A 23,936-nucleotide genomic window follows, 5' to 3' on the forward strand; every position below is an offset into this window, starting at 1 on the left:
CACCTTGCGATGTTTTTTTCTATGCGTCAAAGTTTTGGAGGGAAACTGCTTATATGGAGTGTTTCTGAGAATTTTTGTGTTTTTTTTTACCATATTCCTCTGAATTTACCTTCTAATTAGATTAAACAGTTAATTCTACAAGTGTACCAATAGCAATTTTACTCAATTTCCAGTGTTTTAGTGAAAATTTCAAAGAAAATGACTTCAACAGTGAAAGACTTCAATTTCCCCTTTGTCCCATACAAGATCCAACAGGATTTTATGACTGGCCTCTACGAAGTCATCGAGAAGGGTCAGATAGGAATCTTTGAGAGTCCAACAGGGACAGGGAAAACCTTAAGCCTTCTCTGCGGAGCACTGACTTGGCTGTGTGACCATGAAGACAAAGTCAAAGAAGACTTGAGGGAGAAATTGAGAGATCTTCAGCAAAAAATCGACCAGGAAGAGAAGAATAGTGCGTCATCCAATGATTGGATAGACAGTCAGTATGCTACAATTAGATTAAAAGAAGATTTGATGTCGCAGAGACAAATTCTGGACAAGATTCTTGAATATGAAAAGAAGATTGAAGGGATTCGGGCTAGAAAGATAAAAGAAATCCGGGAGAAGAAGAAATGGAGAACCAGTGAAAGGAAAAAACCAGAGGAGGAGATGGAAAATCCTGAAGAAAGTTTGCCAAGTACAGAGGAAGACTTTCTCATTGAAGAGAATGAAGGAGAGGAGGAGGAACCTGTTGAACAAAATCCTCCGGAGAAGCATAGGAATACAAAGATTTTCTTCTGCAGCCGCACGCATTCCCAACTCTCTCAGGTGGTGGAGGAAGTCAAGAGGACGAAATTCGCTGAGAATCTTAGAGTAGTATCCTTGGGATCGAGGCAGAATTTCTGTATAAATAAGGAAGTAAGAAACCTAAAATCAGTGGCTCTTATCAATGAAAAATGCCTGGATTTGCAGAGAAATCGCTCGAAAGTAACATCCGCTGAAGACGGTAAAGTCCTAAAACGCAAGAAGGGCAAAGGATGTGAGTTTCTCAAGGAATCTGCGATAGAGACCTTGAGAGATACAGCCCTATCGGAGATTGTGGATATTGAAGATATTGTTGAATTGGGAAGAATTGAGAAAGGTTGCCCCTACTACGCCAACCGAGCAGCAATCTCTGATGCTCAACTTATTCTCTTGCCCTATCAGATGATTTTTCACAAACGCACGAGGGAACAGACAGGGATTGACTTGAGGGATTCTGTAATTATCGTGGATGAAGCTCACAATCTCTTGGACACCGTCTCATCAATCCATTGTGCGGAAATATTTTTGGATCAACTCAGAGAGGTCCATAGCCAGCTCACTGCCTACAGAGACAAGTACATGAAGAGATTCAGCACGAAAAATCTCCTGAAGCTCAATCAGCTGATTTTTGTGGCCATAAGACTGATTAAAATGATCCCCGAGGCACCTAAAATATCTCACAGAATCATTCTCACTCACGAATTGATGTCTGAGGGAGAGTTTTTCAACATCAATCTCTATGAATTGCTAACCTTCTGCGAGAATACTCGCTTAGCTCAGAAGATTCAAGGATTCTCAGTCAATTTGAGCGGGAAAATTGCTGAAAGTTCTGAGCCACCTAAATCAGCCACTCAGATGCTCCTTGAGAAACTCGAAACGGAGGAGCAGAAAAAGAAAAGAGGAAAGAAACCTATGACTGTCCAAGAACAAATTGAAGATACTGTAGAAATCAAGAAGAACTCACCATCAGTTATTCGTCTTTTCTTGGGATTCCTTGAATGCCTGACAGAAGACATTGCAGATGGGAGGATTCTTCTAACTTGGGATCCCAAGCCACGGATAAAGTACCTCCTCCTGAAGCCTGATGCACATTTTGCAGATATCCTCAAGGATTGTCGCGCCCTAATAGTTGCAGGAGGAACAATGCAGCCTACAAATGAACTAACTGAGCAACTGTTTTCTCGCCAGACTTCTAGGATTAAGGAATATTTTTTTGATCACGTTGTAGCCGAAGATTCAGTTTTGCCCATTGTAGTTTCACGTGGTCCTACCGGAAAGCCTCTGCATTTGAACTTCGCCACCAGGAGTTCTAAAGAATCCCTCAATGCAATTGGAATGAGCCTCCAGAACATCTGCAATGTTGTTCCAGCAGGAATTGTGGTCTTTTTGGGGTCCTACGATTATTTAGATACAGTTTTTCAGCATCTGGAACAAAGTGGAATGCTTGAGAGGATCCGCGGGAGGAAGAAAGTGTTCAAGGAACCTCGACAAGGAGCTCGAATTGAGAGAGTTTTGAACGATTATTCTGATGCTGTCACTAGAGGTGGAGGAGCAATTATGTTCAGTGTTGTGGGTGGAAAACTTTCAGAAGGACTTAATTTCTCAGATGATCTTGGGAGATGTGTGGTTGTAGTGGGACTTCCCTATCCCAACAAGACCAATCCTGAGCTTTTAGAGAAAATGAAGCACTGTGATGCTGTCCTGAGGGCAGGAGCTGGAAATGAATACTACGAAAACATCTGCATGAAAGCTGTAAATCAATGCATAGGTGAGGTAAATTTTCCTGGCACGAAAGATTCGCCTTTTTCAAGCAAAAATATTTTGGGATTTCAGGAAGAGCGGTCCGGCATATAAATGACTATGCTAGTGTCATCCTTCTCGATGAACGTTATGCCACCGAGAAGACCTCAAAGAAATTGCCCGGGTGGATTAGGAGAAGTTTGAAAGAAGCCCCGAATTTCGGGATGGTCCAGGCTTTCCTGGTTAAGTTTTTCCGGGAGAAACGAGCAAAACCGTTGAGAGATTGAAATTTGAAAACATCGCAAAAAACCGACAATTGTCGAAAAGCAACCGAGTTGGTTTTCGACGCAGGCTGCGTTTTCTTCGCTCTTCCTGGCCAAAAATCTCCCAAATTAAGACTGTTACTGTTTAGTTTTGAGTGTTGTCAAGTCACATTCCGTCTCCAGGGCAATTGCTGATTATGGAACTCCTCGGAACTTTGCAAATATGTGTCCTTTTCCTTGCCCTAACCTCTGCAGCCAGCGACGAAGAGACTTCCTTGAATATTACACCAAAAATCTGTATCCTTTTGCAATGTTTTTCTCAATTTGTCAGGTAGAATTTCTCAGGAGATATTTCTTAACTCATTGAATCAACAAAGATTCAAATATCTTTGTGAGAAAGAGGGAAGAACACCGGCTAGTTCGAACGCATTTGCGAATCACGGACAGCTATGAGAAACAATTTACCCTCCTCAAATTAGCTTACGAGAAAATCCTTCAGGTAAAAATTCTTAGTTAAGGACGACAGAGCAGCATGTTTATTGATGAGAAATTGGTGTTTCAGGTGATACAGGAAAGCCGAAAAGTTTTACAAGAGGAGCCTGAAGGGAAGGTACTACCGGCAAATCAGACGGAGATGGAAGCTCTGTTTCTTCTGCTGGAAAATACTTGTTTATTTGGAGATCTGGTACTCTACATGCCAGATATATCTTTCAGGGTACTTGAGAAGGTGCCGCACTGGAGAGAAATTATAGATTGGGCATTGAAAATAACAATGAGACATGAAATTGTGATTGACGAGAGATCAATGGAGATGTTAAGTTTATTCAACCAGGAAATCAATCCAGATCAGCGCACCAGTGACTATATCAATCCATACAGACAAGAAATGGACTATCCGCCCCCTGAGATGACCAAACCCACCAAGAAGATCCGGAAGAAGCTGAAGCGGGGACCTCAGCTCACCGGTGGTCAGAAAAATCATGAAGACTTGTAGAGAAGAGCTTTTTAAGGCGTTAAATATGTAAGTTGTTTTAATTCTATATTTGCCTTTAAAGATTATCTGTGTTCGGAACGGCTTTCTGCTGCAGAATCTTACCGTAGCCACCTCGTCCGGAATCGTAGTCAGTTCTGTATTCGTCTCTCACCTGCCCACCAGATTTTCCTCTCCCATATTGACGTCCTTCTATAAAGCCTGCATCCCAGTCAACACGAATTAAGCGATCGTCCAACCTTGTACCATTTATATATCTCATGGACATTTCTGCATCATTCCTCGTATAGTATTCCACAAAACAAAATCCGCAAGGTGTCTTCTTGAACTTGTCCAGGCCCATTACAATGCGTCTTATATCGCCACAGCGTGAGAAAAGTTCATGTATTTGTTCCTCAGTTGTGAAAAAGGACAAATTGCCGACGTAGAGTGTGGTGGAGGTCTTCAAAAGGCGTTCTTGGTCAGTACGAGAGCCCTAAACAAAAGCCCCAAACAAATTTATAGGTTATGTTTCCAATATTTTTCTTTTTGTTCACACAAACTTACCTTAAAATGCTGATCTCGATATGAACTTAATTCCACGGATGATGCTGCCATGATTTACGAAGAAATCTTCACCTTTTCTGGCGATATTCCTTACTTTTTATGCAAAAACTCTGCGAAAAACGTCGATTGTTTATGTTTTCTGGGGGCGAACAACTAAACTGATCGACAGCCAATGCCATCTTTATCGACAAATGGTCAATACTGGAAAATTGGCGCGTAATGGATGTTTGAATAATTCCGTTAAAACTTATAAAAATATTTAGGACGAAAAAATATATTTTATTGAATTTCAATAATCAATCTCACCACAACCATTATAATTTGTACAGTCAGTGATTCTTTCACATGAGAAATCTCTTGTCTATTAAAGTCTTTTTAGCTAAATTGTGCTTTGTTGTTTGAGCCATAAGAAGTTTCAAGAGCTGGAAAAAAGTAAATTTGGTCATCAATAACTTGTCAGGGTATACTATTAGACAAAGAATAGTTTACCTTGTATATAATCCCAACGGCTACAATTGCTAGAAGAAAATTGTGCGATATTCCAATGATAAATACGAAGAGAATGAGTTCAAATTGGAAAAAGAGTAATTCACTTCCATAGAAGAGGATCTCATCAAAGGAGTGTCTGTTGTCCACATAAAATATTCCTTTATCTGAAAAAAAGTTACAAATTTAGAAATATATGGAATCATTTAAAAAAATGTTCATACTTTCTGAAAGAATGGCTTCAAACTCGCAGTTGAGTAGTTTTTCCAAGATAGTCTTTTCTTTCACGATGTAATCAAGATCCTTAAGAGCCTGAAATATTGTCAGAATTAGCGAAAATTGTTCTGGTTGTTGCAATAAAAATCAAAGGCAGCAATAAGCTTTTAGTTTAGATCATTTCATTGAAGGGAACATTCCTAATGAGGAACAATTTTAGTGTTAGAAAGAAAACGTAGGGAGAGATGGGGCTACATTGAAAACGTTATTTTTTTCGTATATTTCTAAATAAAGCTTGACATAGCCATTATTTAATTTAGATCCATCATTTGTTTTGTCTCTCTAAATTACATTATGTTAAATTCCAGCTTCTTTAGAAATATGCGAAAAATAGCGTTTTCAATGTAGCGCCATTTTCATCTCCCCCTATCAATATCTCTTCATTCTCCCTCTAATTTGCCAAATTTTCCTCTTAACTAAATTCACGGAGTATATTGCATCTGACGACTTTCTTCGTTTATGAAAATACCCACCTTGAGAAAAAAAAGCTAGCTGTTTCGTTATTCAGAAACTTTGAATAATATGGGGGAAGTGGGGCACCTTTGAAATTGGGATTTTTCACTTATTTTTAAATAAAATTGAGCCTTATTGTGATATAATTTAGGTACATAAACACATTGAGAAGCTAAATTACATTATGATATGGCTCTTTATCACGTAAACATAGGAGAAAAATCCCTATTTCAAAGGTGCCCTACTTTGCCCTAAATTCGTTCAGAAGGCTGTCTACACACTATGAGCATTTTTTAAAAAAATTCTTTAAAAAATAACCCTAAAAAGGTTTTTAAAAAGAATCGGCTCTACACTAGTGAAAATTTTTGTAAAAAAATGGATTTTTTACAGAAATTTGCCTAGTATGTAAGCAATTTTGTGAAAAAAACCGACCCATTCTTATTTTTTAAAAATTTTTTTAAAGAATTTTTTTAAAAAATGCTCATATGTGTAGACAGCTTAAGGATTTTATTGCTCTTGCTGATACGTTCAATGGGTTCAATGTTATTTATGTCTTTGAATCACTTAATATTTTAAAGATTTTGACGTACACTTAGTTCCGGCATTATGCACTTCGGGATTATGCAACTAACGGGATTATGCACATACAATTATACATGTTTGCCTACCATTGGGAGTCAATTTGTGAAATCATTTTTAAATACGCCTGAATGTAGAGGGAAATGGGGCACCTTTGAAATTGGGATTTTTCACCCATTTTTAAATAAAATTGAGCCTTATGGCCTCTACACACTAGATAAAATTATGTCCATATTGAAGAGTTTTTCCTACACAGTCGTAAGGAACTTGCTTCAATATGGACATAAATTTCTCTAGTGTGTAGATGTAGAGGCCATTATCGTGATATAATTTAGCTTTTCAATTTATTTGTTCATCTAAATTATATCACGATATAGCTCATATTTATTTAAAAATAGGTGAAAAATCCCAATTTGAAAGATGCCCCACTTACCCTTATACTATTTTGTGACGCGAGAAATTTGAAAACACTATCCTTATTTTTTAGAATGAATTGAATAATTGAAGAACTCTGGCCAAAAAATGCTATTTGAACAGTTGAATTTTTTGACTAATTTTACTCCGCTCGAAATAGGTTCAATTCAATTCAATTCAATTTATTGTCACATTCAGTGTCTTACAAATCCAAAGATTTATTTTTAGACAAAAAAAAAATTTTTTCTACACTACAACGTACGTTCTCTTTTACGTTCTCAAAGCATAATACCATTTCGCGCTTTTTTTCGGTCTTGAAAATGTGCATAATCCCGGGACTGGGATTTTAAATTAATTTTTGCGGGCCAAGTCTTCCTTTTTAAGCTCTAAATATTCAAAAACACGAATCACTTATTTAAACGCTCATTAGCGATAATTAATGTGAATTGTAATAAAATTTTAATGATCAAATAGATGAAGTATATTACCAAGGTAAGAGCAGAATCACATTGACAGTAAAATGCTCATCGTCACCGTCAAAGCTCTCACCGTATTTCGTTGATTTACGCATTTTCATTGCAATTCTTACGCAAATTCTCAATTACCGTGTTACATTGTCTCATACTCGGTGGCACTAGATGAAAATAATATAAGAAAACTGAAGAAATAAAACGAAAATGCGATAAACGGTGAGCAAAAAAGACTGTACGAAAAAACTGTAGCAAAAAAATCCTACAGTTTTTTTTTGCTTACCGTTTATCGCATTTTCGTTTTATTTATTATTTATTATTTATTAAATTTTCTTATACTATTTCCACCTAGTGCCATCGAGGTGTATTAGGGGTTAAAGTTACCTTTTTTCATGTTAATTTTACCCTTAAAAAATGTAAAATTAACATTAAAAAATGTTGATATATTTTTACACCTAAGTGTGAAAGTTATGAGGAAAAAAGTTAATCGTATCCCCGTTTTTTTTCTCAGTGTATGATGTGATTAAAAATTTTGAGATTTTTCGAAATATGTTTTAAGTAAGAACTTAACATTTTTTCAAAGCTACCCATAAGTGTATAAAGTCCGTAAGTGATTGACTGTTATTTTTATTTTGCCTGACCATACGATATAACCTTATTATGCATGTCACAATTTGCCCCACCTTCTTCTAGTATGAAAAAATATCTCAGATTAAAGGGAAATTGTTTATTGTACGAGATAATTAGTATTGATCATGCCTAAATTTTTGGTTACGAGAATCACAATATGAAATAAACAAGAAGCAGTTAAGCAGATTTGTCTCGATTACTTGTGAATTTCGCGAATTTATTTTAAGATAAAATTTGGATCTCATTAAAAATCTCTTATAATACTCACGTGATCGATAAAGGCTCCGAAGAAGCGATTAATGCTGTAGTAAGTAAGAATGGTTCTCTCAAAATTCCCCTCGTAACCTTTTGTGACGTATTCATTTATCTGAGGAGGATGCTGCAAGGGAAGAATCAATCTATCGTAGAAGACCCTGCAGAGGAAGATGATTGGGATTTAAAAGTTTATAGGGCATAAAGAACTAGAATTCAGGGACATGCCTTAAATTCCTTGGAGCTAGCAGAGAATATGTTTGTAATTCAGATCCTGGAGTGAGACCTCTCTGTCCTCGTTCTTCCTGCCGGAACTGAAGGATCATTGAGCAGATGTCGGTGTCTGAAAAGCCATGGGGCGATCTACCGTGTATATAGTATCCGTAGGATTCAAGACGAAGTATAAAAACCGAAACATTTGCTATGCAACACACATCAATAAATTGCTGAATAGGATTCTTAAAATATCTCTCCCAGATGACAAAATTGAAAATCCTCTGAACAATGTAGATGAAGGTGAATGCCAGAATTCCCGTTGACATGAGCAGAATCCCATCGGGAGGATCTTTAGATGGCCAGAGATGGAAGAAAAAATTTCTTGAGGCAAAATTTTCTGCTTTTACGATCAGTAAGATCCAAATTAATCCCACCAGATGAATGAACATGGAAATCTTTCGAGTGGTTGTAAGTTCCTGCCATTCATTGGCCACAAAGTAACTTCTCCATGCTGAAATACTTTCACATGGAGATGCTAATCTGGCCGTGACGGATCCACTGCAAACTGAAGGTGTATCCAGTTGATTGCGATTCTCAAAGATTCTGGGACGTTCCCAGTCAATGAAGAAGATGTCAATGTGTGCAATTTGCCAGAGATGTTGAGCCAATTTGATAGATTTGAGTATCAAAGCGATTCCTGTGAGAATTTTTAGCAGTTGCTCAACAGGAAGTGGGAGAAGAAGTTGGATTTGCTTTTGGGACTTGAATGTGAGATGGATGTAAAGGCAAATGATGATGACAATGGCAAAGAGAGCTGTTCCAATTTTTGATAGCAGAAACACAATGAATTTGCCAAAGACATCGAGGTCATAGATGAGCTTATGCTGGCGTGTTTTGTAAGCAATCGCCTCAAAGATGGCCAGAACAAAAGCCAAGAGGATGAAAATGGGCAAAAGAATCTCCAAGAGAGATTGGAAGTTGAAGCTTTTGGAAAAGGTCACAGAGAAATGGAAGTCAATGGTGGGATGAATATCTTGTTGGCTCGTATTGTACTCTCCGTATTTGAGGATGAGAAGTGGAGTTGAGAGTTTATTGCTCTCAGTCTTTACCCTGAACCTAAGCTCGACACTGATGAGATAGCGTATGAAGTCAAATTTATCCTGAAGTCGATCTTCTTCGTAAATTTTGGGAATATAGTTACTGCGAAGGCCACTAACTAGGTCTACTGTGAAGAATCTCCTTACCAATTGCCATGCTTCGGGATTGTCATTCATATTGGAATTGGGAGAGTTTCTGATTAGCACTGGAATACTTCGGATTAGTGGCATTTTTTTCTCGATGTAGTTGACAAAGAGAGTGCTAAAAATTAGTTGGGAATTTCCATCTAGTACGACATCTTCCATTGGCACTTTACACGAAAGCGAGAAACTCCGCCCAAAAAGGACTTCCCGACGAGATGTGGGACAGAGATTGAGCTCACGAAGGACATTGACCGGACGAAATTGCTTCAATTGTCCATCCAACGTGAATTGGAGGGCTGTAAAGTTTACGGTGTCTCCTTCTTGGACGTCAAAGGAGAAGTCCAGAATTTTATCCAGTTCCTCGATGGAATTTCTTCCACGACGATAGAAGAGTGGTGGCATTGTCTTCTCACTGAGATCGTTGGTGGATGTGATATCGGGTGTTTGGGTGGCGAAGAAGAGAAAACAGGCAGATGGTCGGTCGAGATTGTAGAGGGAAAGGGCACACAGATTAGCCAAATGATTGCACTCCTTCCATCGTTTGAGAGTGTGGCAGAAGAAGGTCAGGTACATAAGATCCTCAGTCACCGTTCCGAGTCGAAAATGCCCATAATTGGCATAATCTTTTAGCAAGTGATTGGGAATGCAATACATGTTGCGATATAGCGATGAATGCTTGTAGTTGCATGTACAGTTGGCTGGTGGAGGGAATGCCCCTAGAATTTGGATATGTCTCACCTGATGACTTAAATTGGTCTGATTGACATAGTGAAGGCCACAGTGGCCACCATCGTCACAAGAATTCGTTTCATTGGTGGATTTCTTGCATTTCCGATCGCAAATCGATTGCTGAAGGACATTGTCATATTCAATGCGCTCCAACTCTTTAGGGTAGCATTCGCATGTGAGACCTGAGGGTGGTAAGCAGAGCTGTGAAAAATGTTGATAAGATACATCTAGACACGATAAAAAATAATTTCTCTATAACTTTCTAAAGATGATTTCGGCTTTCATGTCAATCGTTTCGGAAAATTATTGAAGGAATAAATTTTAGTGAAATAGTTATTTGTTATTATATTACGTTTACGACGTTTACTATAAAAATAACATTCTTGAAATTAGTATCATAGAAAAATAGCTTTTCGATCTTTAAAATTTAAACAGCCTAAGAAGGCCTCCCAAACTTCGTAATTATTTTTACTTGAATAATACAAGGAGTTCCGCTTTGAAAGAAATCCTCGGGACCGAAGAAAAACCCGTGAATTCACTCCAGTGACACAGAAAATTTGCATACCCAAAGGAGATATCTTTGCAATAAGATATACAAACGCCGTGATGTATGCAAAACATTTTCGGCGCCAGTTTTTCGGCCATTTTCTGCGGCAACGATTCATAAAAAATGCATTTCAAAATTATCACGTGAAAAATTATTTGCATACACTTAAGGGCAAGTCAAAAATTATTTTATAAATTAGCTCCATTGGCTCCCAACAGTAGGCAATTCATAACAAATTTTTTCAATCCATTTTCGCTTAAGCCGGAACTCGCTGTATGAACAAGTTTGATATTTTTATTTTAATACTTAATACAGTTTTTAATACTAATATTTTCTCCTAACGCTTTATAAAAATGTGATATTCTAAAATCAAACACATGCAAGTAAACTCACATTTACCTCAGAATAGAAATAAAGGGGTTACGTGGGTCAAAAATAATAAAAGAAATTATTTAATTCAATGTCTTAAGCATATAAATGTAAAACATTTAAACTATAAGGGAAGAGTACCAGCGATACGCAGTGTTCCTCGGATCGTCAGGTTAATACCACATTGTTGCTCCAAATTAAATGATTTTTTAAAAATTATTAGTTACTTTTTACCGTTTAACTCTCACAAGAATACATTGCATTAACTCAGATTTAATTTATAAAACCAATTTTCTCTGAGATACTTGATTAAATTCCTGACGATCCGAAGTACAGAGTGCAAGTTTGCAATTACACATATTTTTTTATTAATTTATTGTAAAAATTAAAAATTCAAAAGCACAGATATAGTTAAAGGGATCACTAATGTATCAATTGGCATACATAAATATACCAAATAATTGTGGATTATATTTTCAACTAAATATGTCTCTTAATATTCCGATCCGGGGTACTCTTCCCTTATTTTCCAAAAATATATTCATTAAAAAATTGAAAATTTAGCAATTGAGACATGATTTTTGGATTTCTTTTTTGAAAAAAAAAAAAATATTTTTCTGTGGACAAAATTTCTCGGAATTGTTTCATATGACATCCAAAAACCAAACATTTCCTTTTAGCAGATGAGTTAATCTCGTTAAACTAGAGACGTTGAACGGATGATTTTATCTTGACTTGATCCCAACTTATTCTACAAGATGAAACGTGGCGTAAAATACGTCAAATTGGTTTTTTTTGTATAAAATTCTTCCAAAAATTCAAATTTCATTTTTTTTTTCAGATATCCTTCGCTCAAGGACTATTTTAACTCATCAGCTAACAGAAAATATTTGGTTTTTGGATTTCAGATGAAGAAATTCCGAGAAATCTTGTCCACCGAAAAGTGTATTTTTTTTCAAAAAGCTCTCCGAAAATCAAGTCCCAGAGGCTGAATTTTTAAATTTTTTAATGAAAATTTTAGAAAATATATCGTTTAAATTTTATACTTTTATATGCCTAAGAGCTTAAATTAATTTTTTTTATTATGTTGAAGAAAAATTAGAGAAAAATATGCCGTTTTTGGTCTATTTTTACCCACGTAACCCCTTAATGAAGTTAGAAGACGAAGTTAAAATTATCTTATATCTAGATGATTTACAGCTTTAGTGGTAGGAATGGATTTTGAGTGATGGGGAGGGTGAAAGTTTAACTGACACGAAAGCGGGAAGTGGAGCAGGTCAAAAGGGGAAGAAAACACTTACGATCCTTCGATGGTACCAAATTCAATTCACTTTCACATTTCTTGCATTTTAAGTAGTTCACATCGAAATATTCACCCTTTTTGCAACTCTCAACACTCTTGAACAGGTAGACACTGTTTTCCTCACCAGTCACTTGGGTGTTTGGCTGAAAGTTCCATCCCACTGAAATGATGGTCATCAGTGAGATGGGAAGTCTCATGATGGTTATAGGAAATTATTTTTTTGCGTAGTTACGATGTGTTATTTTGACCGCCACTTTTTCCGTAACTTCCGTAACTACAATAATTCACGCAATTTCCTGATATCCTTTTTTTCACTTTTGCCCCATTGTGTCCCCAGTGTCTGACCGTATGTACGGACCCAAGAAGTGTTGGCAAAGAACTAAACTCTCGTCGTCAGCATGAGGAAGTCTCTCTCATATTTGCCAGCACGAGACTCCCTTAATTTATTCCACCCTCTCTTTGCTACAGCCCTACACTATTTATTGTTTGTTGTCGCAATTCCCATGGAAACCCCCGCCAAATACTTATCATCACGCTCTCTCTCACAGCTTTTTTTCTTGTTCTTCTCTGCTATCTTGGTCAATTATACCAAAATGTTCACCGCACAATTGCACTCCGTGGCAGACGAATTGTTGATTTTCATTTCACCCACGCGTTTCTTTTTAGACAAGGTGGTATTTTCATAATGGGCCACTTGACCAGACACCCACTTCCTCATTAACTTGTGGCTCTCAAAGCTTAGCTTTTGGACAAATGTATTCCACTCAAAATCCTGTCGTGTGGTTTGTGGATTTTCGTGTCGTTTTTACGATGTTCAATCTCGTATCAATTGGAGCAGCTATTTTGTGTATTCAATGACCTGTTACACGAATTGTGGTTTTATCGTCTCGATTGCGTACTATAGAGTAAAGTGATCAAATAGGTCATCTTTGATCCAATTGGAAATTTCATGTTCTGGAATCTAATTGTAGTCTATTGCATTTGATACAAGTTTTGAGAGGGCAAAGATTACCTTAAATGGTCTGAGATTAACCTTTTTTAAAGGAGAAAAATACTATAGTTAAAAGAATTAATTGGATAAGTTTGAATGCTCATATCCTTAGGGGAAGTCTGCCAAATTTCGGCCAGCTTCTAATTTCGGCCCCTTTGAGTGTAATTTCAGCCATGGAAATAAATTAATTAAAATTATGTATGTTATCTTCGAATAGTCAATGAATACATTTTGCTTTTAAATATTTATTAATTTTACGATGTATTAACACAAAGACCGTAAATTTTAGGTATAATTTGAATTTAAATTGCGTTGTAAAAACTCAGTGTGCGGTGGAAAGAGTCTTACAAAAAATGTGGCAGATCAATTGTGTTTATAGCAGCCTTACGATTCAAGGAAATAACTAGTGAAAAAGGAAAATTTTATAGGGAAATAGTTGGGGAAGTTCCAAAAGTCATGGTTCAAGGGACAAAAGTTAAGTTCAGAAAAAATTAAAGTAACCGCATTAGGAGGAGTAACCATACATATAGTAAAAAATTCTTGAAATTAATGAAACGTATTGAAAATGAAAATTGTGAGAAATGTAATGAACCAGAAGATGCGGAACATATAATAATTAAGTACAGGGAGCATCATACAGAAAGAATCAAGTACGAGTTTTCTAAAATCCAAAACTATAAAACAATTTGTAAAAATACTTCAGTAAAAAATATCAGTGAAATAACAAAATTCTTAAAAACAGTGAAGAAAGATATTTAAAATAATATATTAAAAATAAATAAATAAATATAAAAACATTAAAAAGAATAAAGTGACCGTTAAAAAATTAAAACACAAATTCAAACCAGAAGTCCAAAAGTGAAAAATGAAAGGCGCAAATTCAGGCTGTGTGGATGTCAGAAACGTCCGGCCTAAAACTTTAAAGCGAAGAAGAAGAAGAAGAAGCAGTCTTACGATTTGTGGTGAAGTGCAAAAGGTTTTCCTTCGGTGTTTTTCATGAAAATTGATTAGTTTTCATTAAAGATTGTTTCTGTTTATGTTAATATAGTGAATCAATCTTTAAATTTCAAGTGAAATTTCCTAGCTGGATCCTGTATTTCGCGTAAAAAAGTAGATACTTTGTGAGCGTCTCTCCGGTGAGGTAATGTTGCCTATTCCGGCAACATCTTTTGCTTTCCTAAATTTCTTATTCATTTTATGTTTTTTTTTCAATTTCTGAGTTTTACAATATCCAGAGAAAAAACCATCGCTTCTATGAAAAAAATGATGTGGAAAAGGTCTTGGAAGAGTTCAGGAAGGGCAAATTTCTACAGGAATCTGCGCGTAAATTTGAGATGCTACTCTTCAGGTCTTCAGGACAAATTACACGGAAGATCTAAGGGATTGTGGGTCATATAAACGTATTAAACTAAATATTAAACTCGTTCCGTATGACGTTTTGAAATTTTCTATCCGTTGCGTCACAAAAGGTGGTCAGAAAAAAGGTGGCCGGTATTTCACTCAAAGTGGCCGGAATACTATCCAAAGCAATATCCACATTTTTATTAATTTTTCAATATTTTAGGAAGTGATTTAAAGAAAAAAGAGATGATAAACTAGTTTTCAAGGCTCCACACAACCCTCCTGAAAAGGAAGGAACAAGAAATATCAATATGAATTAAAAATATTGATATTTCAAACTTAGGACTTTGGTGCTTATATGCAACTATGCCGAAATTTGGCACACTTACCCTATTGGTCTTATGGGCTTTACACATAGAAATTTTCGTCAAAAATTTCTTTTTTGAAAGCAGTTTCGTGTACTAACTTTTGTGGAGAAACGTATAAGTACAGTTAAAAAGACAAATTTTGAGGAAAATTGCTCTCAAAAGGGCAGAGGTCTAACTTTTTCACATCTTTTCGGATTCTGAATACCTAAAAAGCATGAATATTCTGAAAAAACAATATTTTGGAGTATTTAGAATCAATAAAAAAAACAGTTCTTGTGAATAGTTACAAATTATAAGAATGTCCCAATGTAGAATATTTTGTGGAGGAGCTTGATTAATGCTGCGTATTTCAATGAAAAATGAACATTTTTCATTGAAGTGCTTCTGAATTATCGACTGTTCTTTGTATTGATTCCTGCCTCGACTATTTTCTCTAAATCTGGTCGAGTTCTAAAACCACAAAACAGTCGTGACAGGAACCAACACTAAAGAAATGTCGATTATGTAGAAGTACTTGAGAATAGTAAAGTACTAAAAAACATGTTCATTTAACAATGGAACAGCGGGAACAGCTATAATTCTTGAGCTAAGATATTTTTTATTTACCAAAATATAGTGAAATTAGCACGCGCAATTTTCTACTATAAGTTTTATTATAATTCTAATTTTTTTCGTCATGTAGAGCTTTATATTTAGCAAATATGTAAAAATTATTAATTTCTTTTCTAACATCAACATTGTCCATAGATTGTGAAAGATATCGTTAAAAAAGTCAATGCAAATGTGCATATTCTTATTTCCCTCCGTTATTTTTTATTTAAGAAACAACTTGTTCTACTCTAACGAGTTTTTAATGTAGTTGCTCTTCCATTCTTTTCAAAACTTTTATAGAAATACGAGAACATCTACGTTAATGATTTAGCATGGCAAATGCTCGTTTAGACCCCTCGAATAATATCGATTTCATTTTCTACGTCAAGCAATCTGCAGAGTAAATAGCCTTCATCGTCTTTAAAAGTTCTTCAACTGCACGAGGAGCCACCCAACCAATCCTCTGTTGTTTGGACGTTACAAATAATTTATATGTAAATTGTTGGTATTTGAATTTTTTTTCGCACTCACGTGAGTGTAATTGCTCTGGCACGAACGGATCGTTATCGCCGCATTTAGGAGAAAAGGAAGAATTTCCCCTTTTATGCAGTGGAGAAAATATAGATCAAACATTTTTCTATTTTTATCCATCGCAGAACAATAAAAATCAAGTCTTATTTTCTCAAATGTCATTTCTCTTTGAGACAATTTATAAAACATCTACATACATAGAAAAAGTATAATACGTAAGGACGGTTATTACTTTGTAGGTCTTACCTTTATAAAAAGGGGGTCTTCTTATGGAACTACTATTTACTTGCTAAAAAAAAGTGCTTCGAAGTTGGACGGAAATGTTTCTTTTCTTTCAAATGCATTACTTCTAATTCGTGGAATATCCATTGTTTTCTAGTTGCTTATTCCACCGACTGGCATCGTAGATACTGTGCTGTGAGGGGTTGTGGGTCGAGAGCCGGCTAAGGAGTGTGTTGTTGAGGCATTTAGAGAGGCCATAGTACCCATCTGCAAGGAAAATGTAATTAAAACAAATGAAGATGATTGGAAATGATACTGACATGAAAGTTGTAACTTTTAAGGAATCCCATATTTTATAGTGAGACTAATATTAAACCTTATCAGGAAGCTGCAGTTATACGTAATATTAGGCCACGCTTCCTTAAAGATTTTTACTAAATTTAGTTGAGTCTTCTTTAACCCTTTAAGGACGACTGGGTCACCCGTGACCCATAGAGAAAATAATTTTTCTTCACCTGAAGGTATTTCTTTCTAATGTTTATATATTTTAGGATATTTTTTGCAAATCTCCAGCTACTTGCTATATAAAAAATATTTAAGCTCAAAAATGACGAATTTTCAAATTTTCACAGTGGTGCTTGAATTTTAATATTTTTAATATTTCTAATTTTTTTTAAGCAGAAACTTCTTGGGACTAGAAATTGTAATAACTATATTCAGACGCTTCAATCATTTGCACCGGGCGGGACTCGAACTCACAACTGTGACAGTCGAGCCGGGGGCCACACAGCCCAAGAGCCGAATACTCTTACCAATTGCACCACGGACTCCCTGTGTTATTTCTTTCTAATGTTTGTGCGTAATCGTAAAACAGAAGGTTGTAGGAATCTGGGGATATTTTTTGTAAATTTCCAACTATTTGCTTTTTAATAAATATTTAAGCTTAAAAGTGAGGATTTTTCAAATTAAGGTAAAGTACCCTTTATTCGACCGGTTTCTCTATTCGACCGGTAGATTTATTTATTCAATTTAATTATATTTGCTATAATATTTTGTGTATGATCTAACATTAATAGGTTAATTATTCTTTAAATAATACGAATCAGTGACAAATTCATAGAAATTGATGAAATTCACCATCAAATATTCAAAAATTGACCCACCGGTCGAATAGAGGAACCCGGTCGAGTAAGGGTACTTTACCTCACCGCATTGATGAATGATTTTTATAATTTTTTTTATGTTTAAAATTTTTTTTTAAGTAAAAACCTCTTGACACTAGAAACTACATCAACTAGATACATAATATTTTTCATTAGAACGAAAATTATCATTCAATATGGCTCCAGCACACGTTTTAATTTCAATTTCAATTTATTCAATATACCAACACAAAATAGGGTTCAACCCCCTTACAAGTGTGTGGCTACAAAAAAAGAAAAAAACTAAAGAAAAAAAAAAGAGAAAAGGAAAGACAAAAGCAGAACGCATCAAGCAAGTCTGGACTTGAAATAACCCTCAATGTTATTTTAGATTTTTGTTTTTTAGATTGTTAGTTTTAGATCAGGAAAATTTCATAAAGTCGAAATTCGCATCCCTTTCTTTCTCAAACCTATTGCATACGTCTCTCTCATTACTTCGCACTCTTCTTCTTTTAAACCTCACACATATTCAATTTAACTCAATCGAATTTAGCACGCGAAAGAATGAGATAGTCATATGCAAAACGTGTGGGAAAATACGGTTGTAAAAATTGATTTCATGAAATTTTCCTGATCTAAAAGGTATGTTGGAGCCATATTAGTATTGTCAAAAAAAATACTTAAATATTTAGACTATTTTTACGTAAAAAGTGTCTCGTCCAGGAGAAAGTTTTTTGTTATACTGGCTTCACACCTAAGGCTTAGCTATATGGCTTAACTCTTTCGCGTCTTTAGGGTAATGTCATGACTCGGGGAAAAAAGTTTTTTTTGGGTATTTACATTAATTGAAATCTATCTGTTCGTGCACGACATCATAATAGAAGGATGTAAGATTCTTGGCTCATTTTCTCAAGACTCCAGTTAGATTTCAATTAATGTAAATAGCCAAAAAGAAACTTTTTTCCCCGGGTCATATATGACCCTAAAGACGCGAAAGAGTTAACTGCTCTACTTTCTTTATCAATCACGAATTTTTGGAAAAATTTTACTTAGAATTTGATTATTAAAGATAAATGACCTATTAGGCTCTCAAAAAAACAATAAAGTTACTCGTTATTTAGGATTTTGAGACCCTCTGGAACTGGGCTAAACCTCTAATCTGAAGACCGCTTTATTCTTTTTGCTAGTTTAATTCTATTTTAATACCTAAGTTTTCCTGAAAATAGGAATGTATGATAAATATTCGTTATTGTTAAAAATATTAGTTACTGTAGTTTCTAGCCCTAAAAGGGTATTGTTTGAAAAAAATGGAAATATAAGAAAATATTAAAATTTCAATCATCATTAACATAATTAATTTGAAAATTCCTTACTCTTCGATTGAAAAATATTCAATATATGTACAGTGGCGACAAGATAAATAGCACACCTTAGCAATTTTCCTATTTTGATGTTTTATGATACAATATCAATCTTTATTCCTGATCATGATTTATTATTTAGAAAATATAATGCCCATTATAAATAAAAATGATAACTATTTAATATTTAAATAATTGGTGTTAAAACCATGTGTTTGTGTCATTTTATGAGTTTAGGTATAATTCGTGCGGACAATTTAAATAGCACACCTTCATTTTTCTCTGAAAATATTACCTGAAATTTACTTTTATTTTAATATTCATTATATTCCTGTTTGTTTGATCATGTGTAGGCTTTAATGCCACAAATTTTCGTAAAATAAAGTTATGAGAACTGAAAAATCATATAAATAAAGCCTTTGGTTCAGATGTACAGGCTTTACATAAAAAAGTTTAGGATAACTAAGAAACTTTTTTACAAACTTTATTATTCAAGGAAGAGAACCAATAATCCAATAATTTTCTATAATAAAACTTAAAAATCACGCAAAAATCTTGAAAACTTCGAGAAAGAATAACCACTTCTATAGAATATCCTGCCATTGTTCGTATAGTAAAATTGAATTCTTTTGCTGCAGTACCATAATAAAATAACAAATTGAACAAAATTTGAAGGAGTAACTCATGTGAGCATTACTAAAAGCTAATTATGTAAAAATACCCGATTTAGAACTGTTGCCAGACGTACAGAGTTAGTTTTCAAACGAAACCGTACCTGTTGTTTGATTTTTGTTAAAGAGCATATGCAGAAGGACCTGTAATTCGGGAATAAAATTCTTTGAATCGATATATTCCTGTTTAATACAATTGGATATGACATAAAAAAATATTAGATGTCCCAAAAGTCAAGAATTTTGTCCTTGATACATAATTAAGAATGTAGAACTTAGTGGTGGTGCGGTTACTTTTTGCGAAGTGGCATATGGTGTGTATATATGGAATATCAGGCAATACAAACCATTTTATTTACAAGGATATCATTGGACAAGACATGTACTTCAAAATCGAAAAGAATTTGCTCTTAGTTTTTAAGTTTTAATCAAGCTATTGATACCAAACGCACTGCCAAGAGTTTTTAAAAGTGGTTCCATCAGAACAATCGGCAGGATGGTCTAAGGACCTCAATCCTGTTGAATTTAAAGGAATAGATTGACCACAAGATAAATCTCTCGAATGGAATAGTGAATTTGGAATAGTTTTAAGTAGATATCCACACTACATGAAATACAATCACATTAGAAAAGTGCCAAATCTTGGTTTTCCTAATTATCCTTCGTTGTCAAGCTCTTATTTTTCCCAAAAGTTACTTAACTGAGTACTAATTATTCAAAATTTAATTTTAAAATAGAAATTGTAAGTTGTTAATTGCAGTAGAAGCCGAAAACTATCACTTCTTATAGGGTGTGCTATTTATATTGTCCCCTTAATATGTGCCATTTGAAGAATTCTTTTACCGTACTAAATTTCTTGACAGAATTTTCAGGTTTTTTCTTCATATTTAAAATGAATTTATATACAAGTTCATTTATTATTATTACTTTTATCATTTAAAAGCATAATTTTTCGAAAAATAAAGCATACAGTACAGTGTCCGAAACTGTGCTATTTATCTTGTCGCCACTGTATATACAAAAGAGGAGATTGAAAAAAATATCCTGCATTCCTACAACGCCGACAACCTTCTACTTTGCAGTTACGTAAAAACATTAGAAAAAAATAACCTCACATAATCATTAAAATTTTTTTTATGGGTCACCGGTGATTCGGTTAAAAATATCGCGACATTTTCTAGGAGTCCTAAAAGGATCTTTAAATTCTGTACATATGTCGGGATAAGTTTTGAGTTGTGCCATGGCATAGACCCCATAAAGCAATGAAGCTAAATTGTTGTTTCATAATTAGGAGAACCAAGACTAAATTTTATTCAGGATTTGAATTAAACAGTGGGACGTTTTAGAGAGTTAGGACTTAAAGATAAATCTTTTATAAAGGGCATAAGACTTACCCTCAAGTGAGCCAGGTCCTCAAGTTTAGTCAAGTCCGCCAGCTCAAGGTAGAGAGAATAGACGAGAAGCCATCCGTAGACGGATGCTGGAAGAATGACAATCCAGCAGAGAACCATTAAAATATTGTAGGCGAAGATCAGATCATTGAGGATTGCGAAGAAGAGGAAGGCGAGGGTGCGGAAAAGGATGAAAATTGCAAAAACCCATAGCCAAGGGAGGATTTTCTTCTCGTATTCCTGTAAATAAAATGGAACAGTAAATAGAACGGACAATAATTGTTTTTCAGGATAACGACATAGCAAAGGATGCATTTCAATGAGTGATTTACAATTGACAGTGTCTACTGATTTTTTTTTTTTTGCCAAATGCATCATCAGAATTTTTGTACCTTCTTCCGAGACCTTCTTCCTCTATTTGCATGCTAATCAATTGTAAATGTTGAGATTTGAATGAATTAATGACAAGCAATTGTGTGATTTAAAAGAATCCTTTGAAGGATTTTCTTACCTTCCTGAGAGCGATGGCCAGCATGATGGTTGTAACGAAAACCGCAATGGCAAAAAGGACGGAGAATAGTGCAAAGATAATCAGAGTGTTTCTCACTGGAAATAAAGATTAGATTTTAGTAGTGATAGGATCTGGGGGTTCGATAGATATCTCTTTCGAAATTTACCGTGGACACTTCCCACGTAGACAAATTCGTAGGATATAATGTAGTATCCGTAGTGAGTAGATCCTGGAGCAGCCATGGCCAAGCAGTAGATGTCAAAGACACCAGTGACCATGGTAAAGATGGCAATGCACTGAAATCCAAGAAAAAAAATTAACTAATCTAGCCGGAAGATTAACCAGTTTCAGCTTTTACCAGAGAAGCAAGAGCTGTAATCATAGCTCCTTTCTGCACATCCATGTAGGCATTGTTCTTGAGAATAGGCTTTTGATACCAAGGAATGCGGACGGATTTGAGTGATCTCGACTTTCCAGATTGTAAATTGGAAGATCTGTGACAAAAAAAAGAAATAAAATTAGCTAACTTTTCAGGATCAACCAAAACCAAACCCAAAAACATCATAATTACCTTCCAGTGATGTGTGAATACACTGATGGTGTTGATCTATAAGTCGATGTTGGGGTTTTCCGTCCGTAATTCATTTTTTTTGGACTGATTAAGGCACTTTTAAGCAGGAAATTCACCTAAAATTGCAAATATAATTTTAGGTAATGTGAGATAAGGGCGTGTCATCGAAAGATGCTTAGAACATTTTCCAATTTTTCAAAGCATTGCTACCAAATACTGCACTAAATTATTACTCTTTACTCTCTTATTGTGATTTTCATAACATACTTTCAGATTTTGTAGCTAATTTCGCATGAATTTTGTGAAAATCCTGCGAAAACAACAAAACACGTCCGCCCAAAACACCTTTATTTTGACACAATGTGACGTCATGGATTTCTCACTGAGAATCCAGTCAATTGCTTAAATCGTATGCAAAACAGTTCAAATGTTTAATATTTTTGACATTAATGTTTTGAGAAAAATCCATCATAGGGCGCCATTGTCGTTCCTTGCAAACAAGACTACCTTGAAGTTTTAACAAAATTTGACAGCCTTTACTCAAAAGAACACTGTTAAAAACGGTAGATTTTTTTGAGTGAAATCAAAATATATAAATATTTTATGAAAATTTGCTTAAAGCTAAATTTTAATCCAAATTTAATTTTCTTAAAAAATAATGAAAAAATGGGTATAACAATTTTTTTTATCATACCCAGACGATTAAGGACTTCAAACTTTAAACAGAGAGATCTAAATAATATAAAAAAAATTGTTGCACTATTTATTTATTGCTCTTAACCATATTTAAGAGCATTATATTAAGCAATATTCTTAGGGCCTCGACAGACTTGAGGATTAGCCGAGAGACGGCTTAGCGTAATTATATTAGAAATAATGGTTAAAGTGCATTTCCATCATTTTCCACTAAGCCGCCTCTCGGCTTAAGTCGTAAGTGTGTCTGGGGCATTATACTTACTTACTTACTTACTTACTTAACCGGCGCTACAACCAATTACTGGTCTTGGCCTGCCTCAGGACCCGTCACCTCTAGAGCCTGTTACGCGCCACCTTCTTATAACCAAAAAAAAATCAGTTTGTTAAGTGGTATAGCGGGGTAATTAGAGGACTATTAGTTTGACTATTAGTTTAGGACGTTTAGGATCAAGAAACTGAGTGTCAACTTTGAGTAAATGTGTAATACAGCACAGGTTTAAAAGTTAGTAAAATTAATTTCAATTTTTTCTAAAGGTGACGATAAGTGGTTACTTGAGCTTACTCAAACTATTTAGAATAGAAAATGACTTCCCAGCGAGCACAGTTAGCTAAAAAAAGCAGCGTTTTCAGCAAAAATATGCTGAAAACGCTGCCTTTATAGCTAACCTAGCTAACTGTACTCGCTGAGTAGTTATTATTAATCGTATCGAGATATTTATTACAAGGTAATCAATTTTACAATGTCATATTCCGTGTTGGAAAGATCTGCGAAGTCCATTCTAGACCGCCCAGGAGCGCCTTCCCGTAGTGTGGTGAATGCTTCTTCCATGCTCCCGGAGTTGTTGGGCGAGGCGGTGTATTTCTATTTCGTTATATCACAGTGAAAATGTTTTCTAAACATTCAGATCTTCGCACCGGGCAGGACTCGAACTCACAACAGTGAATCGAGCCGCTGAGTAGTGATAAGACTAGATAAGCTTGTGGTAGCTGAGATTCTTTACAGGGTACCTCGGAGTGCTTGCAACTCTGACTGAGTGAAAATTCGATTGTAAGTTGAATTGCGGAGGTAAAGAATAGCATCGTGAAGAAATGATATTTAATTCCACGGATCTAACACGGAATTTTTCGGAATTTTCACAGAATTTACACGGAGGTTCCACGGTAGTTCCACGTAATGTTAAACCATGTTAAACCTCCATAAGCGATAGTGATTAAGGCACTAACATGTAAGACTTATATAAAGCTACTTTTCGCTCTT

General features: G+C 35.2%; 5 protein-coding genes across 6 annotated transcripts; 2 read left to right on the plus strand and 3 right to left on the minus strand.

The window, feature by feature from the left end:
• The first annotated feature begins 30 nt into the window (after positions 1-30).
• LOC129809478 (putative ATP-dependent RNA helicase DDX11-like protein 8) lies at positions 31-3,089 on the plus strand. Its single transcript, XM_055859315.1, has 2 exons — positions 31-2,554; positions 2,620-3,089. The coding sequence occupies exons 1-2, from the start codon at positions 199-201 to the stop codon at positions 2,811-2,813; spliced, it is 2,550 nt and encodes an 849-aa protein (XP_055715290.1). The 5' UTR covers positions 31-198; the 3' UTR covers positions 2,814-3,089.
• On the plus strand, positions 2,987-16,778 carry LOC129809483 (coiled-coil domain-containing protein 134-like). Its single transcript, XM_055859322.1, has 4 exons — positions 2,987-3,086; positions 3,167-3,288; positions 3,352-3,810; positions 16,493-16,778. Exons 1-3 carry the CDS (start codon positions 2,987-2,989, stop codon positions 3,781-3,783), a joined length of 654 nt encoding a protein of 217 aa, XP_055715297.1. The 3' UTR covers positions 3,784-3,810; positions 16,493-16,778.
• Positions 3,725-4,493, minus strand: LOC129809484 (nuclear cap-binding protein subunit 2). 2 transcript variants are annotated; one of them, XM_055859324.1, is made up of 3 exons: positions 4,327-4,493; positions 3,886-4,255; positions 3,725-3,790 (listed from the first exon to the last, which is right to left on the minus strand). In XM_055859324.1, the coding sequence occupies exons 1-3, from the start codon at positions 4,375-4,377 to the stop codon at positions 3,768-3,770; spliced, it is 444 nt and encodes a 147-aa protein (XP_055715299.1). In that variant the 5' UTR covers positions 4,378-4,493; the 3' UTR covers positions 3,725-3,767. The 2 variants fall into 2 exon arrangements, with proteins under 2 accessions (XP_055715299.1, XP_055715298.1); XM_055859323.1 differs by lacking the exon at positions 3,725-3,790 and having other exon boundaries at positions 3,808-4,255.
• On the minus strand, positions 4,585-13,168 carry LOC129809476 (meckelin). The gene is made up of 6 exons (XM_055859310.1): positions 12,290-13,168; positions 8,115-10,254; positions 7,903-8,047; positions 5,037-5,124; positions 4,816-4,979; positions 4,585-4,748 (listed from the first exon to the last, which is right to left on the minus strand). The coding sequence occupies exons 1-6, from the start codon at positions 12,486-12,488 to the stop codon at positions 4,668-4,670; spliced, it is 2,817 nt and encodes a 938-aa protein (XP_055715285.1). The 5' UTR covers positions 12,489-13,168; the 3' UTR covers positions 4,585-4,667.
• On the minus strand, positions 16,257-22,374 carry LOC129809482 (uncharacterized). Its single transcript, XM_055859320.1, has 7 exons — positions 22,250-22,374; positions 21,983-22,098; positions 21,770-21,905; positions 21,578-21,707; positions 21,412-21,506; positions 20,904-21,140; positions 16,257-16,602 (listed from the first exon to the last, which is right to left on the minus strand). Exons 2-7 carry the CDS (start codon positions 22,054-22,056, stop codon positions 16,489-16,491), a joined length of 786 nt encoding a protein of 261 aa, XP_055715295.1. The 5' UTR covers positions 22,057-22,098; positions 22,250-22,374; the 3' UTR covers positions 16,257-16,488.
• Positions 22,375-23,936: the final 1,562 nt, after the last annotated feature.

Source organism: Phlebotomus papatasi, chromosome 1 (assembly GCF_024763615.1).
Source record: "Phlebotomus papatasi isolate M1 chromosome 1, Ppap_2.1, whole genome shotgun sequence".
In the NCBI taxonomy this organism is placed as follows: Eukaryota; Metazoa; Arthropoda; class Insecta; order Diptera; family Psychodidae; genus Phlebotomus; species Phlebotomus papatasi.

What these genes read in the sequence shown, in the direction of transcription:
- LOC129809482 (XM_055859320.1), bottom strand. Translation starts at nt 22,056, where the DNA reads ATGAATTACGGACGGAAAACCCCAACATCGACTTATAGATCAACACCA. An exon ending in TATTCACACATCACTGGAAG is followed by an intron (nt 21,906 to 21,982) that starts GTAATTATGATG and finishes TTTTTGTCACAG; the next exon opens with ATCTTCCAATTTACAATCTG. An exon ending in CTACGTGGGAAGTGTCCACG is followed by an intron (nt 21,507 to 21,577) that starts GTAAATTTCGAA and finishes CTTTATTTCCAG; the next exon opens with TGAGAAACACTCTGATTATC.
- LOC129809478 (XM_055859315.1), top strand. Translation starts at nt 199, where the DNA reads ATGACTTCAACAGTGAAAGACTTCAATTTCCCCTTTGTCCCATACAAG. An exon ending in AGCTGTAAATCAATGCATAG is followed by an intron (nt 2,555 to 2,619) that starts GTGAGGTAAATT and finishes TTGGGATTTCAG; the next exon opens with GAAGAGCGGTCCGGCATATA.
- LOC129809476 (XM_055859310.1), bottom strand. Translation starts at nt 12,488, where the DNA reads ATGAGACTTCCCATCTCACTGATGACCATCATTTCAGTGGGATGGAAC. An exon ending in CTAGCTCCAAGGAATTTAAG is followed by an intron (nt 8,048 to 8,114) that starts GCATGTCCCTGA and finishes CTTCCTCTGCAG; the next exon opens with GGTCTTCTACGATAGATTGA. An exon ending in TCGGAGCCTTTATCGATCAC is followed by an intron (nt 5,125 to 7,902) that starts GTGAGTATTATA and finishes ACAATATTTCAG; the next exon opens with GCTCTTAAGGATCTTGATTA.
- LOC129809483 (XM_055859322.1), top strand. Translation starts at nt 2,987, where the DNA reads ATGGAACTCCTCGGAACTTTGCAAATATGTGTCCTTTTCCTTGCCCTA. An exon ending in GAATATTACACCAAAAATCT is followed by an intron (nt 3,087 to 3,166) that starts GTATCCTTTTGC and finishes GAATCAACAAAG; the next exon opens with ATTCAAATATCTTTGTGAGA. An exon ending in CTTACGAGAAAATCCTTCAG is followed by an intron (nt 3,289 to 3,351) that starts GTAAAAATTCTT and finishes TTGGTGTTTCAG; the next exon opens with GTGATACAGGAAAGCCGAAA.
- LOC129809484 (XM_055859323.1), bottom strand. Translation starts at nt 4,377, where the DNA reads ATGGCAGCATCATCCGTGGAATTAAGTTCATATCGAGATCAGCATTTT. An exon ending in ATCGAGATCAGCATTTTAAG is followed by an intron (nt 4,256 to 4,326) that starts GTAAGTTTGTGT and finishes GCTTTTGTTTAG; the next exon opens with GGCTCTCGTACTGACCAAGA.